We start from the raw sequence: 13,564 nt of genomic DNA, 5'->3' as shown, positions 1-13,564 counted from the left end.
CCATGTGTTTAAAACCCGTCCCTAGCCAATCGACATTCAGATAAAAGAAGCACACTGAGGTTGTCTCTCCCGATATTTGGACCAATCCAAGAGGGCGTTTCTGCGTCATCCTCTGTGTTCAAATTGAAATGTTCGCATTCGACCTATCCGCTGCCACCGAAGGCGGAGCTCTACAAGTACTTGAGGGCAGTTAGTGTGGCGTCGCAGACCGTGACAAAACCTCTAGGCTTTGTATCGTCTCCACTCTTCAGTCCGTTGTTCATTGTCCAAATTGTAACAGGTTAGTCTCCATTTTCACTTGTTTCCACGCTTTATATTCGTCGTGTCGTGAAAGGTTGTTTCAACAGTATGTACGTGGTCGTTAAACTACAGCCATTCCGTGGGCCTCACTTGTGTCGTAGCTCGTGAGAACGTTTTGAGTGTTTAAATATGATAAACTGTCGAGTTTACATTTAAAGTGTACATGTGTAGTGTGGTAATGTTACTATATAGAAGATTATCCCGTGGTCTGTATTTGTTGGTGAGGTAAAAACTGCGCAGTCTGCCTTCTTCTTGGTAAACAACTGCAGCTCAAACGCCATTTGGTATAGAGCTTAGCACGATGGCCGAAGAGCGTTCAACTATGAAATTCAGTCGCTTAGAGGCCCGTTTCCTTCCGTCTTTTAACTCAAGTCACGGGGGATATTTAAACCTAACAAAATACGTCGTGTGGAGCTTTAGAATGAGTTCCACGGCCACTTTAGGGGGTTTTGCGAAGTTTAGTTTAGGCGGGAAGATACAAAATGGAGTCGCGTCTTTTTGTCTCTACAAGGCAGAAAGCCGATTAAGGCCACGAACCATCTTTTTTTGCCCGTGTGACTCGTTTAAAACTCGGAAAGCCTCGGGAATACTAACGAAAACAACCATACTCCTTTCATAGTAATAACTATCGTTATACCACCTACTTTTTTCCATATAATTATTTTTTTCTCGGAAAAAATATTTTTGGAACATTTTTTGCCTCATTTGTTTTCTCATTATCTTTGCTAGATATAAAAAGCAGTTATGAAGAAGGACCCAAACAAGCCCAGAGGCAAAACCTCATCCTATGCATTTTTTGTGGCGACCTGCCGTGAGGAGCACAAAAAGAAACACCCAGGAGTCAGTGTTGGATTTGCTGAGTTTTCCAAGAAGTGCTCTGAAAGATGGAAGGTAATCTAACATGGTTGTATTAGTCCTAATCTCGATAATTAATGTATTCTTAAAAAACGCCCATTTTTTTTTAATAAACTGGCATCCTGAATTGGGTGGAGAATTTAGTGTTTATCCTTCTTTTTGTCATCTATTGGGGCATTTGGCATTGGGGCCAGATTAAAAGGCCCCACGGGCTATAGTTTGCCCATACCTGGGCTATATCTATGTTTAATTGTCCTAGCAGGTGAAACATTATATTTATTGAAGCCATTTTTGGCATTTGTGTGCAGACCATGTCAAGCAAGGAAAAACTGAAGTTTGAGGACTTGGCAAAGAATGACAAGGTCCGCTACGACCGGGAGATGAAGTCCTATGTGCCCGAGAAGGGTGCCAAAATGGGAAAGAAGAAAAAGGACCCCAACGCCCCTAAAAGGCCCCCGTAAGCAAAAAATGGCTAGAAAATCTGTCTGCGTCCCATCTAAAGCCCCTTCTTTTCCTCAGCTCTGCCTTCTTCGTCTTCTGCTCGGACCACCGGCCCCGGATCAAGGAGGAGAACCCCGGCATCACCATTGGAGACATCGCCAAAAAGCTCGGCGAGTTGTGGTCTACACAGACTGCCAAAGATAAGGCTCCGTACGAGGCCAAAGCCGGCAAACTGAAGGAAAAATATGAGAAGGTAACGCAGCCGCCGTCTTTCCGTGCCCGCGGCCGTTTTGACAAACCGTCCAAACTTATCCTCACTAGGATGTTGCGGCGTACAAGGCCACTGGCGGCTCAGGGAAGGCTGACACCGGCAAAAAGGGTGGCCCCGGGAGGCCAAAGAAGTCCCAGCCGGTCGCCGATGACGACGACGATGATGACGAGGACGATGACGACGAAGAGGAGGAGGAAGATGACGACGATGACGAAGACGACGATTAAGCCGGCGGATCGCCACGTGGGTCGTTGTTTGTTTGCAATGCGTTAAACTCAATTATTTCATTGTGTGGGTGTTCGAAAAGTATAGCCTGCTGTCCCTGTTGAGCCATGTGGATCAGACCTGTATTCCTTGTCCATTTCAGGGATTTAGTTGAATTTTCTCCCCCTCCATCCCATCCCCCCTCAGTTAGTCCCCTTAACGATTTCTTTAGATCCTCGTTGCGCTATCAAAATGGCCGACTTTTGGTCGGTCGCGCCACATTTGGGAGGATGTTCACCTGTGGAACGGTCGGTCGGCCGGCGGACAGCAAGGTTTTAAAGAAATGTTGGCTTTTCCAGAGCACTGCTTAGGTTTGTTTAGTGGTGCCGTTTTGTTCACTGTCATTTTACTCAGACTTACTGTTTGAATTAAATGGGAAAAAATTGCAGCCATTTTATTATTAAACATTGTAGAACTGAACTTTTTGTTTTTTCTTAAAAAATAAAATTTTGTATATTGGTTAGAGGATGTAATCTGTCATTTTTCATTTGGGGAAATGTGGCTGAGCAAAGGAATTCTTTTGCTTTCAATAACAAATCTACTTTGATAACCTCGGGGTACTTTATTGGTAGAATATAGTACTCAAAGTGTTCAAGGATTTTGTTGCCACTCAAAATATAATGTTTTAGTCGATGTAAATGGCATAACAAATTAAAAGTACTTTAGGAAGTAGAATGTAAGGTACTTGCTCCCAAAGTTGCCCACTTGGTGTCACTTGAATCTGCTAAACTACAATAAGAATACATTTTGGCAATAGCGACTATCTGCCAGTAGATGTTGAGAAACTCCAAGAATCTCACGATCCTTGTGGTTTGTCATATACTCTTGAGTTCAAGATGAAAAGGGATGACTGGCACTAAATCTGGACCAATCACGGATTAACTCGAGCCTCCCATCTGCCCAATCGCCGCCGACGTCGGAGGCAACCTTGCAGCTTGACCAGGGGGACAGGAAGCCCGTTTGGAGTCTCGAGGAGCTGTCCATTGTGCTCGAGCCCCAGACAGCCTCCGATTGATGGTAAGCTCACGACCCCCGAACAAACAATTGTCGTCGCAATAGCTCGCCGGTGGCGGCATGACGTGCAGGTCCTAATCGCGGACAAATCGGTGCTAGAATCGTGCGAAGGAGCGTCTACTTACCTTCACATCCCAGTGGACAGCATCCCCACTCGCGTATTAGTCAACGGCGCTGAAACCTGTTGATGACATCTCAAACCAAACACAAATATAGTCAATGAAAGTCTGTGACACGGGTGAGAGGTGGCTAACGTTTGTTTAGCTCGTGGAAGATGGATGATCCTCCGCGCAATCGCCTTCTAGTCCGGTTCTGCTATCGGTTTCATCTAATCCGTAAGCGTTCATTCGAGTGCATCATTGACAACGGCGACATTAAATGACTGTCTTGACATGGAACTGGCAACCCACCTTGATGCGCTTTATTGATTTACCCTTACAAAATGCAGGAGTAAATAAAACAGATGGAACTCGTGATAGAAGACTCCTAGCAGAAGGCCAGTTCATCTGAGAGATGTTGGATGTCCATTGGGAATTTTACACTTTGTAAATTGCTTCTTTACATCAGATTTTTGCACATTTACGACACTGGAGGACCTCACCCATTACATTCAATGGCTTTATTGACATTATACAAGTACAATGAGTGCAGACATTAATAAATAGTTCTAAAAAGATTTCTATACAATAAAAATGAAGTGAGTTTAAAAAAATGCTAAGTTTGAGTGGATTTCTGTTGCAATGCTTTAATATGTTCACTTCGTGTGATGTTGACCTTATGAAATGCGCATTGAAACGCAGTTTGCTGCTCTCCAAGGTTCTGAAAAAAGCGATCATGAAAATGAGTGTGAATTCAGGCTCACAAAGCGACAGTCATTAAAAAAATGAAATATTTCAATAAACCCATAAAATAATCATTTAAAAAGAAAAACTGTGAATTACAGCAGAAGAAATAAATAATAGACATTGCCACTATATAGAATACCATCGCAGTCCAAGATGGTACGTATTCTATTTAGTGGCGATGTCTATTATTTCTTTCAATGTTCCCTCTAAAATGCGCGTGCACAATTGCGAATTGCTCTCGTCTTTGCACAGCTAACATTAAAATAATATTAAATTACATTTTTTTCTGTGCCATTTAGCAACACAACTTAGAGAGTTGAATCTTGTCACTTATAAACGACAACAAAGGGCCTATTACGAAAAATGTATTACTAACACTGTGTCAAGCCAATGATATGATTTGGTTTACTTTGTGTTTACTTCCGGGGCAGGATTAAATGTTAACGACGTTGATTGGCTGCGTTGGTTAGGCGGGATGCTCAGGTGCCTCTGATATGCAAGTTAGAATTTAGCTAACGGTCCGGTGGAGTTGTTGCCAAGCCTTTACGTATCATGGCGAAACGAGCCAAAGTAAAAAAGAAATGTGGTTATTTCAAGATGGAATGTCTGTCAGAGTATGTGCAAATAAAAGAACTAGCGGTGAAATTGGGTAAGAATTGTCTAAAACTTTGCTGCATGTGTGTATGTGTTATCGTTTGTCTTCAACCTACACGGGACAAAAGATGGAAATTAGCCCTCGGCTACAATATTACATATTTAATTATATATGTTAATTAACATTAATATACATATTTTTATTAGTATGTGCTTTCCTCTAGTTCTCTGAAAAACATGTAGCGAAGCTAAAGTTGTTAGTGAGTTTTCCAATGAAAAAAATATTGCATATACAAAATGGAGGCTTGACTATTTCATGTGACTCATTCGGCAGAAAAGTCATTTGAACGAGAATGACACAGCAAAAATAAGGTCAAAGTCAGATTTGTGTATCGTCTAGTGTCATTTATTAATATCCTATAATTATAGTTATCAATCATTATATTTTATAATGACTAGATTGTTTCTGGGTAGTAGACTTCTCTTGATTATTTTACAAATGTCAATGTATTGACCTTTGTAATCAAAATTAGCAACCCTTTTCCCCAGACAAATTTAAACTGAAACAAAACTTCATTGTTCAGTACCAGTGGTTGTCTTAACAATGTATATATATTTATATATATTTTTTTCAAAGGGGATGAGAAATGGCTTTAGCCAATGACAGTGGAGATTAGCTCAATCCTCTCCACGCACTGTAGCTCTTTATAATCATCTTGTCTACTTAAATCACCGAGCCCTCCTCGTGATTGTTGTGCTAAAGCGAGTGTTTCCCTTTCATTTATTCACGTGTAGGCGAGGATGGCCAAAGTCAAGCAGGTGGGCTTGCTGGCAGCGGGCTGTCAACCATGGAATAACGACGTCTGCGCCGCCAGCGGAGACCGCTTCGCCTACTGCGCCACTCTTGCCATATACATCTACCAGGTACTCTTTGATACCCCAGATCAATGTTCCCTCTAATTTTTCATGTAAAACATGCTGTAAAACACGAAAAACATAAGAGTGGACAGAGTTACTGCCACTGGCTGCCACGTAAAGGGCGCCATCATGGGGATAGGGGTAAAAAAAAAAAGTTTTAATTTTATTTACTGTGCGCCATATGATTGCTGCTGCACAGAGAAGACTAGAGTAGTGCGCATCTTAGAGGGAACATTGCCCCCGATGGCTGTTTGTATTAGCCTGTGAGTCTGATTTCTCCATTTTGGGATTTCTCTCTTTTAGTTGGACCAGCAGTACAACGAATTCAAGTTGAGGTGCATCATGTCGGAACACAAAAAAACCATCACGGCCATCAGTTGGTGTCCCGATAACCCCGACCTGTTCGCGTCGGCCTCTGCCGACAACTTGCTGATCGTGTGGAACGTGGCCGAGCAAAAAGCCGTGGCGAGGCTGGACAACACGAAAGGTAGACACGCCCCCCATCCCACGCCAAAGTCGGACGCCGTCCTGACGTGTTCTTTCCTCGCAGGGATCCCGGCGGCAGTCAGTTGGTGCCTGAGTTCGTCGGACGGCGTGGCTTTCGTCTCTCAACGTGGACCGCTCTACGTTTGGCTCTATGGGAATTGTGAGCCCGGGGTGACGGTGCATAAAGAGGCCCACTCTTTTCTGTCCGATATCTGTCTCTTCAGATGGCATCCCAGCAAAAAGGGAAAACTGGTTTTTGGACACACCGATGGCAGTTTGTCTATTTTTCAGCCAGGTAGCGACCAAAGTTGAGCTCCCTTGCTGTGAACCCACAATATTTTCAACTGTTTTTTTCTTTTGTGTAGGTTGCAAGAGTCAAAAACACGTGTTGCGGCCTGAATCTTTGGAGGGGACGGATGAAGAGGACCCCATCAGTGCCCTGGAATGGGACCCTTTGTCAACAGATTACTTGTTAGGCAAGGAAAAGTCTGACCAATTTCAAAATTGAAAGCCATCTATTTTCCTCGACAATCCTAAGATAATGAATGTTTGTTATTTTTGTATTTTTCTCCAGTGTCCAACTTGAACAACGGCATCAGGCTGGTGGACAGCGAGGCCCTGGCTTGCATCACGTCCTTCTGCTTCCCCTCGGCGGCAGCGTCCGTTCAGTGCCTGGCGTGGATTCCTTCCGCCCCGGGCATGTTCATCACCGGAGGTAAACAATCCCACGCCACACCAAAAATCCCAGCTAGCGTAGCCTAGTTTCTTTTAGACTCCCAGGTCGGAGTCCTGAGGATCTGGAACGTGTCTCGTCCCACGCCGTTGGACAGTTTCAAACTGAAGAAGACGGGCTTCCACGCTTTACATGTCCTCAACACGCCCCTTGCTAAAAAAGGTACAATAGGCACATTTGGGACCTTGAAAAGAACTTTTTGCACGGCAACGCGCTCGTAACATAACATAAACTAATTTAAATGTGCTCGTAGAGACATTACACCAGGTAGTTTACTGTAGTATTAATTTCACCTTTCAATGTTTGTTGTTTAAAACTGTTACATAATTTGTGGAATGAATTCTCCGAAAAAAGTCAGTTTGCTATGATCATTTTACGATGTGTTCCGCCCTGCCAACAGCTCAGATTTGCTGTTCTTTGGGCAAAAGTCAGCAGCACACCAGCTCCACCAGCGAGGCGGTGCCCCCCCCGACCTTGTCACAGAACCGCTCCTTCTCTTTGCCCCCCGGCCACGCCGTGTGCTGTTTCATGGACGGGGGCGTCGGCCTTTACGACATGGGCGCCAAAAAGTGGGACTTTCTGAGAGACTTGGTAGGATTGACAAAGTGCCAATATTTTAGAAGTGGTAAGTCAAAGGTCATTTGCGTCAACTGTTGTCCATTTCCAGGGCCACGTGGAAACCATCTTTGACTGCAAGTTTAAACCAGATGACCCGAACTTGTTGGCGACAGCCAGTTTTGACGGAACCATCAAAATCTGGGACACCAACACACTCACTGCAGTTTATACCTCTCCTGGCAATGAAGGAGTGGTTTATTCCTTGTCTTGGGCACCAGGTACTCACACACAACATGGAATTCTGGCATTTTGAATATGCAAATGAGTCACCAGATGAGCAAAATGGAAAAAAAACATTATTTTAAGGCCCCAAAAACTTCCGATACACTCCTTGTTTTGTGGGGACTTTGGCTAGGTCCCTTTATTTCAGTCTCCCTTTCATCCAGGTGACTAGTTATCTCAAATGTCCTCAAAAACCATAAATACAAAAAAATATATATATATTTCGTGTTGATTAGCCCTCTGTGTTTTTGGTAAGGTGACCTAAACTGCATCGCCGGAGGAACATCTCGCAACGGAGCTTTCATTTGGGACGTCAGGAAAGGAAAGATAATCATGCGCTTTAATGAGGTTACCTATTAAGAGTCAAATCTGTTTAGTTTTTTTTTTGCAATATTTCAAGTTTATAACATGTTTATTCTTTCTGCAGCATGGAAAAAACGGTATATTTTGTATATCGTGGAGTCACAAAGATTCCAAGCGAATTGCCACCTGCAGTGGTGATGGTTTCTGGTAAGTACTCTCTTTTACCTTTTTATCATGCCTAAAAATCGGATTACTAGTATTTGCATGTGCGCTTTTTGAATTTGAATTTATATCATTTTTTTTTACCACAGTATTATTCGCACTATTGATGGCAAAATCCTTCACAAGTACAAGCATCCCGCTGCCGTTTTTGGTTGCGACTGGAGCCAAAACAACAAGTAGGTTCAAAGTTTTAGTTGGCCAAATCAATGTATTATAGCGCTGTTTCCCTGCCCAAGTCCATTATATACATTTATTTTTTACTGGATCCAATCTTCCTGTCCTGCGATCTAGCTAGAGTACCTTTTTAGCCTTTAGCCATCGACGTATTGAGCAGCCCTGACCTAGATGAACAACCAGAATTTACCATGTTGTACGTTAACCACGAGGGCTTAACGTGTTCCACAGGGATATGATTGCCACCGGTTGTGAGGACAAGAACGTTCGCGTGTATTACTTGGCCACCAGTTCCGACCAGCCGCTCAAAGTCTTCACCGGACACTTGGCAAAAGTATTTCACGTCCGTTGGTCTCCACTCCGAGAAGGGATACTGTGTTCCGGATCGGACGACGGGTGAGTTTTACGGGCCTAAACCAATGAGTACGGTATAACGGACACTGTGACACCTTATCTGTGCTTTTATTTTTCAAAAGTAACTGAAAAATAGGACATTTTAAATTGAAAGAGCATGTTTGACTGTGTTTGGGCAGTACCGTTCGGATCTGGGACTACACACAAGATGCCTGTATCAATGTGTTGAGTGGTCATACAGCACCGGTCAGAGGTCTAATGTGGAACACCGAGGTTCCCTACCTCCTCATTTCTGGTACGCAATTCATACTTTTTATTTAATGACTATTATGTAGATTAGAACAAATTTAGCGGTACAATGTTCTCAATGAATATGAATGTCCATGTTTTATTTTCCAGGCTCTTGGGATTATACAATCCGAGTCTGGGACACACGGGACGGCAACTGTCTGGACACGGTTTACGACCATGGCGCTGACGTCTACGGTAAAACAAGCGCCAGTACTAGCCTTGGGAAGAAATCCTCCATTTTGTTTGTCTTGCCTGTTTGTGTGTTCAGGTTTAACTTGTCATGAGAGTCGTCCCTTCACCATGGCCAGTTGTAGCAGAGACAGCACGGTCAGGTTGTGGTCGCTCATGCCGCTGGTTTCGCCTCTCCTCCTCAACGTTCTCACCGATCGACCTTGGGAGAACATCATCGGAAACACCGGTCGGTGGTATAGAGGGGTTTTTAAAAAAAAATTCTGCTCAATCCTGACCACATGTTGTATGTCTCGCAGACAAAGCCATGGTTCCCGGCGCGCCGCCCCTGCTCTGCGGGAAAGTCTCCAGAGACATCAAACAGGAGCTGGAGAAAGTCAGCTCGGACGCCGCCGCCAAGAAGCTGCGTTGGTTCTCCGAATGCTGTTTTGTAATTATTTTTCCTTCTCGAAATCCAATGATCAAGGCAGTTAACGGGGGAACGTTTTTACACAGAAGGGATTGTGTGTCGTGCTACCGCAAGTTTAGAGTCCTAATGGTTGTAGAAAAAAAAACTGTCCTTAAGCCTATTTGTTTTTTTTATAGCCTCCAGGGGGAAGCAGCAACTTGTGGGATTTGGTGTTTGTGATCAACGGCCAGGACGACTCGCTGCTACCCGGGAGCTACAGCAAGGGTGTCATGCACATGAAACACCTTCTCAAGTTTAAAACGGTAAAATTGGCTTCCAAATGTAGCCACCTTTTTCAAATGATGTTTTGAGTATTGAATGAATGTGTTGAATCTTGCCGTCTATGTTTGTGTGTCGCGCCACATAGTCCGAAGCCCAGGAATTGACCATCGTCAAGATGTCCAAATTCGGAGGAGGGATCGGCGCTCCGAGTAAAGAAGAGCGCCTTAAAGAAGCCGGAGACATCCATCTCAGGCTTGGACAAATTCAACGATATTGTGAATTGATGGTGGAGCTTGGACAGGTGATGATGGATGACTCTTTCAAAAAGTTTGGAGTATTATTTTATCTTGTTTTTTTTTAACATCAACCTGCCCAAGGAACTAAAAGATGAAAATGACCCTTTCACTATGATGTGGTTTGTCTGACAGTGGGAGAAAGCCTTAGCTGTGGCCCCAGGAGTATCCATGAAGTACTGGAAAAAACTCATGCAAAGGTAGGTTGGGAATAATCCATGACACCCCAAAAAAAACACACTATTTTTGCTTTCTTGATTATTTTGGTCCATCATTTGCTTAGATGGAAACCATGGTCAATCTTAGTGTGCCATTGGGAGTTTGCTGTACTTTTAAAAAATGTTTTATATAGTTTTCTTGATTCAGGGGTTGAAGCTGCACAGAAAATGTAAAGAAACAATAGAGTGCCACAAAAACAAGATTGAATCCACATTTTATTCATTCCAGGAGAGCCGATCAGCTGATTGTGGAGGATAACGATGATGCAATCCCCTACTGCATTGCCACCGGTGACGTTAATAAGCTGGTGACATTTTTCACGGGCAGAGGACAACTCCTTGAGGCATTACTAGTTGCTCAGGTATGGCGGGCGGGTCAATGCTTAAAGTTCTTTTTATTTTTTTTCCAAGGACAGTATACAAATATAATATAAAATACTACAAATAAATTCCCTTGATGGAGAATTTTTGTTTTAGGGTGCATGCGAGGGGAACATCCGTAGCCCTCAAACCTCGTCTACAAACCACAAGACAAACGATGTTGAAAACAGACAACAATACCAAAGGTAATTCATGCATGGTAAAACTACCATTGCATTTAATATTGCTTTGCAAGCTCACAAATTCTTGGGCTTTTGTTTCATCGCAGTCTCCTGAATAACGTGTGCTCGCAGCTGGCCGAGTGGTACTTTCAAGATGGCTGCTCCGTTCTGGCGGCCTGCTGCTACCTGGCCGTTGATAACGTTCAGGTACTTTTGTCCATGGAAAAAATACGACATCGCTCATCCCAGTACTGCCGCAGAACATTGATTGAAAGCTTTATTGTCATATACTTGCACAAACACCAGTGCTTACTCATTTTCAGTTGGCCATGTCCAGTCTGATCCGAGGCAACGAGCTGGAGCTGGCCGCTTGCGTGGGCACCGTCCTCGGAGAGACGGCCGCCCAGAGTACGGCTTACTGTCTTCAACTCCTGGCCAGGAAGTACATGAGCCCGCTAACCTGGTGAGTTGACTTGGCCCAAACGTCCGGGCGACCAAACGTCCGGGCGACCAAACGTCCGAGCGACCAAATGTCCGGGCGATCAAACGTCCGAGTACCATAAGTTTGTTGATCTTTGACATGGCTGACTTTGCTTTTTCTCGTTGACATTTAGGGAGCTTTCCGTCGATCTACTTCAGATGATTCCCGACAACCATATTTTATTGGCCAAAGTCTGCGCCTATTATCCCGGAAGTACGGCAGAAATCAACCAATTACGTGAAAGGGTACGTCTACCAAGCCTTGTTGTTTATAATTATCTCACCAGATGATTTCAATTATAGGTCACAACTCGGGAATATAAACAACCAATCCAAAAAAAAAGGGGATTTCATTTGAAAATCACTTATTTGTCATTCCAGTGCGGTGTCCAATCATTGGAAGAGTGTAGTGCCTTGGCGGAGGAATCCAGGAGTGCCGGCGATTTGTTCTCCGCCATTAAATTTCACCTTTTGACCTCCGAACCAGAGAATGGCCTTCAGATCGGAATCGATCACGTCAAAGGTATTTCAAGTCCACAATAACAATCGCTGGAACATTTCGCCACATGTGGTCTTAATTTAGTGTTTTTGAAGACATTTGAGTTACGCTCAAAGTGGAAAGTCTCTTGAGACGTGTATGATTACCGTAATTGGAGATTTCGTCAAACAGTACTTAGAAAACATACTTCAAAAAGCAAATTCCCCTGTACTTTTGTGTTTAACCTTGCTTTGAACATCCATCTTCACCAGAACAGCTGACTGAATCCGACTGGACGGTGGAGAGCGTCTCTCCCATCCTGGACCTGTTGAGTTACGTCCAACCGGAACGCCTCCAGGCGGCCAAGCTCACCAAGTAAAGCCGTTCCTCCACATTTCAGTCGTTAGCCACCACGCTAGCCTTGACAATCATTGTGTGCGTTTAGAGCTCGCAGCGAACTGTTGATCCTGTGCGGTTACGTGGGTGCTCTACTGGCCATCCGGAGAGAATACTCCAGCATCGTACCTGCACTCTACGAATACACCAGGTAGGCCAAGGTCATTGATGACATTAGCATCGATGGCTATGGTGATTTTTTTTATTTTTTCCTGTTTTTGTTTTAGCCAGTTGTTGAAGCGGAGAGAAGTCAGCGTTCCTCTAAAGATCGAACAGCTTTCGTTGGAGCTGGATGCTTGGCGGGCCTGCACTCAGAATAACGCTAAGTAGGTGGACAGGCATCTCCATCTTACTACAACTTTAACGTCTAGTGTTTGTTGGTGATATCTAATCAATTCAAAAGTACAACTTGTCCTCATTATGTTTTTTCCCCCTGGTCATGACGTATTCTTGGGCCGCTGTGACTTCAAGTCGGAAAAATGCAACACAGACACGCTATCAATGCCTTTGGGAAACAGAGTTTTATTTGCAAAATGGTATCACATTAATGAATGTCTCTGTCTTCAACAGGCCTCCTTCAGAGAGTCAAGTGGAAGATTTCCAATGCCTGCAAAAAAGAATCCTTTCCGCCAACCCAAGTAAGTCTTATAGCCAAAATATGGAAACATCAAACGTTATATTTCAAGCCCATTTTCTCATTTTAGTCTCTTGTGGTGCCGATTATGTGACGGGCTCAAATCTTCCCAGCCATTCGGACGTCCAGCTTTCCTGTTTTACTGCTCAGAGAATTCAGGTATGAGAATTGTTATATGTATGTTCGTACATATGTACGAACATACATTGTGTATGTACGTTCGTATGTTCGTTCGTTCGTACGTTCAGTACATTTGTACGTTTGTACGTACATACATACAATATGTATGTATGTGAATTCTATTAATAATTCTTATTTTTCTTGTATTTTTTGAATGGTACAGGGTCCAGTATTTTTACTTGAAGATGGCAAGTCGGCAATTTCCCTGAATGATGCGCTGATGTGGGCAAAGGTCAACCCCTTCTCCCCACTTGGTACCGGAGTTCGCATGAACCCCTTCTAGCACTTGAAAGATCCAAAATGACAAAGGTATTATTTATTATATTTAGGGAGAACTTATTGAGCCAACGTACGGATGGATGTTCAAGTCCATATCAGTCAACATTTGGACATGAAAGAAGGTCCAAAGTTTGTACTGTATTTTCCTCACTGTGTCAGAAGCATTTTTTTGTAATTGAAGTTAGAGAAGAGTTTTATTGAATACATTATTATTGTGAATCATCTACTTTGTTTGTACATACACGCTGATTTAATTGATTTAACTGTTGTACAAAGAAGAGAAAGACCACTCAATAAAAA

General features: G+C 43.4%; 2 protein-coding genes across 3 annotated transcripts; both read left to right on the top strand.

Annotated features, from left to right (window-relative positions):
- The first annotated feature begins 113 nt into the window (after positions 1-113).
- Positions 114-2,594, top strand: hmgb2a (high mobility group box 2a). The gene is made up of 5 exons (XM_077718481.1): positions 114-280; positions 1,030-1,191; positions 1,464-1,612; positions 1,675-1,849; positions 1,918-2,594. Exons 2-5 carry the CDS (start codon positions 1,045-1,047, stop codon positions 2,092-2,094), a joined length of 648 nt encoding a protein of 215 aa, XP_077574607.1. The 5' UTR covers positions 114-280; positions 1,030-1,044; the 3' UTR covers positions 2,095-2,594.
- A 1,880-nt stretch (positions 2,595-4,474) lies between these two features.
- Positions 4,475-13,560, top strand: wdr17 (WD repeat domain 17). Of its 2 annotated transcripts, XM_077718479.1 has the most exons (32): positions 4,476-4,639; positions 5,380-5,508; positions 5,806-5,989; positions 6,053-6,283; positions 6,354-6,464; positions 6,563-6,703; positions 6,761-6,883; positions 7,122-7,312; positions 7,389-7,557; positions 7,818-7,909; positions 7,989-8,071; positions 8,176-8,262; positions 8,492-8,656; positions 8,794-8,909; positions 9,014-9,100; positions 9,174-9,323; positions 9,394-9,524; positions 9,680-9,805; positions 9,910-10,065; positions 10,193-10,257; positions 10,505-10,637; positions 10,753-10,841; positions 10,925-11,024; positions 11,141-11,280; positions 11,432-11,543; positions 11,679-11,820; positions 12,048-12,150; positions 12,221-12,322; positions 12,399-12,497; positions 12,742-12,809; positions 12,876-12,964; positions 13,149-13,560. In XM_077718479.1, exons 2-32 carry the CDS (start codon positions 5,386-5,388, stop codon positions 13,266-13,268), a joined length of 3,828 nt encoding a protein of 1,275 aa, XP_077574605.1. In that variant the 5' UTR covers positions 4,476-4,639; positions 5,380-5,385; the 3' UTR covers positions 13,269-13,560. The 2 variants fall into 2 exon arrangements, with proteins under 2 accessions (XP_077574603.1, XP_077574605.1); XM_077718477.1 differs by having other exon boundaries at positions 4,475-4,639; positions 12,742-12,964.
- Positions 13,561-13,564: the final 4 nt, after the last annotated feature.

Source organism: Stigmatopora nigra, chromosome 6, assembly GCF_051989575.1.
Source record: "Stigmatopora nigra isolate UIUO_SnigA chromosome 6, RoL_Snig_1.1, whole genome shotgun sequence".
NCBI classification, from domain to species: domain Eukaryota; kingdom Metazoa; phylum Chordata; class Actinopteri; order Syngnathiformes; family Syngnathidae; genus Stigmatopora; species Stigmatopora nigra.
The sequence above is the reverse complement of the archived record's forward strand: the minus strand, read 5'-3'. Positions and strand labels throughout refer to the sequence as shown.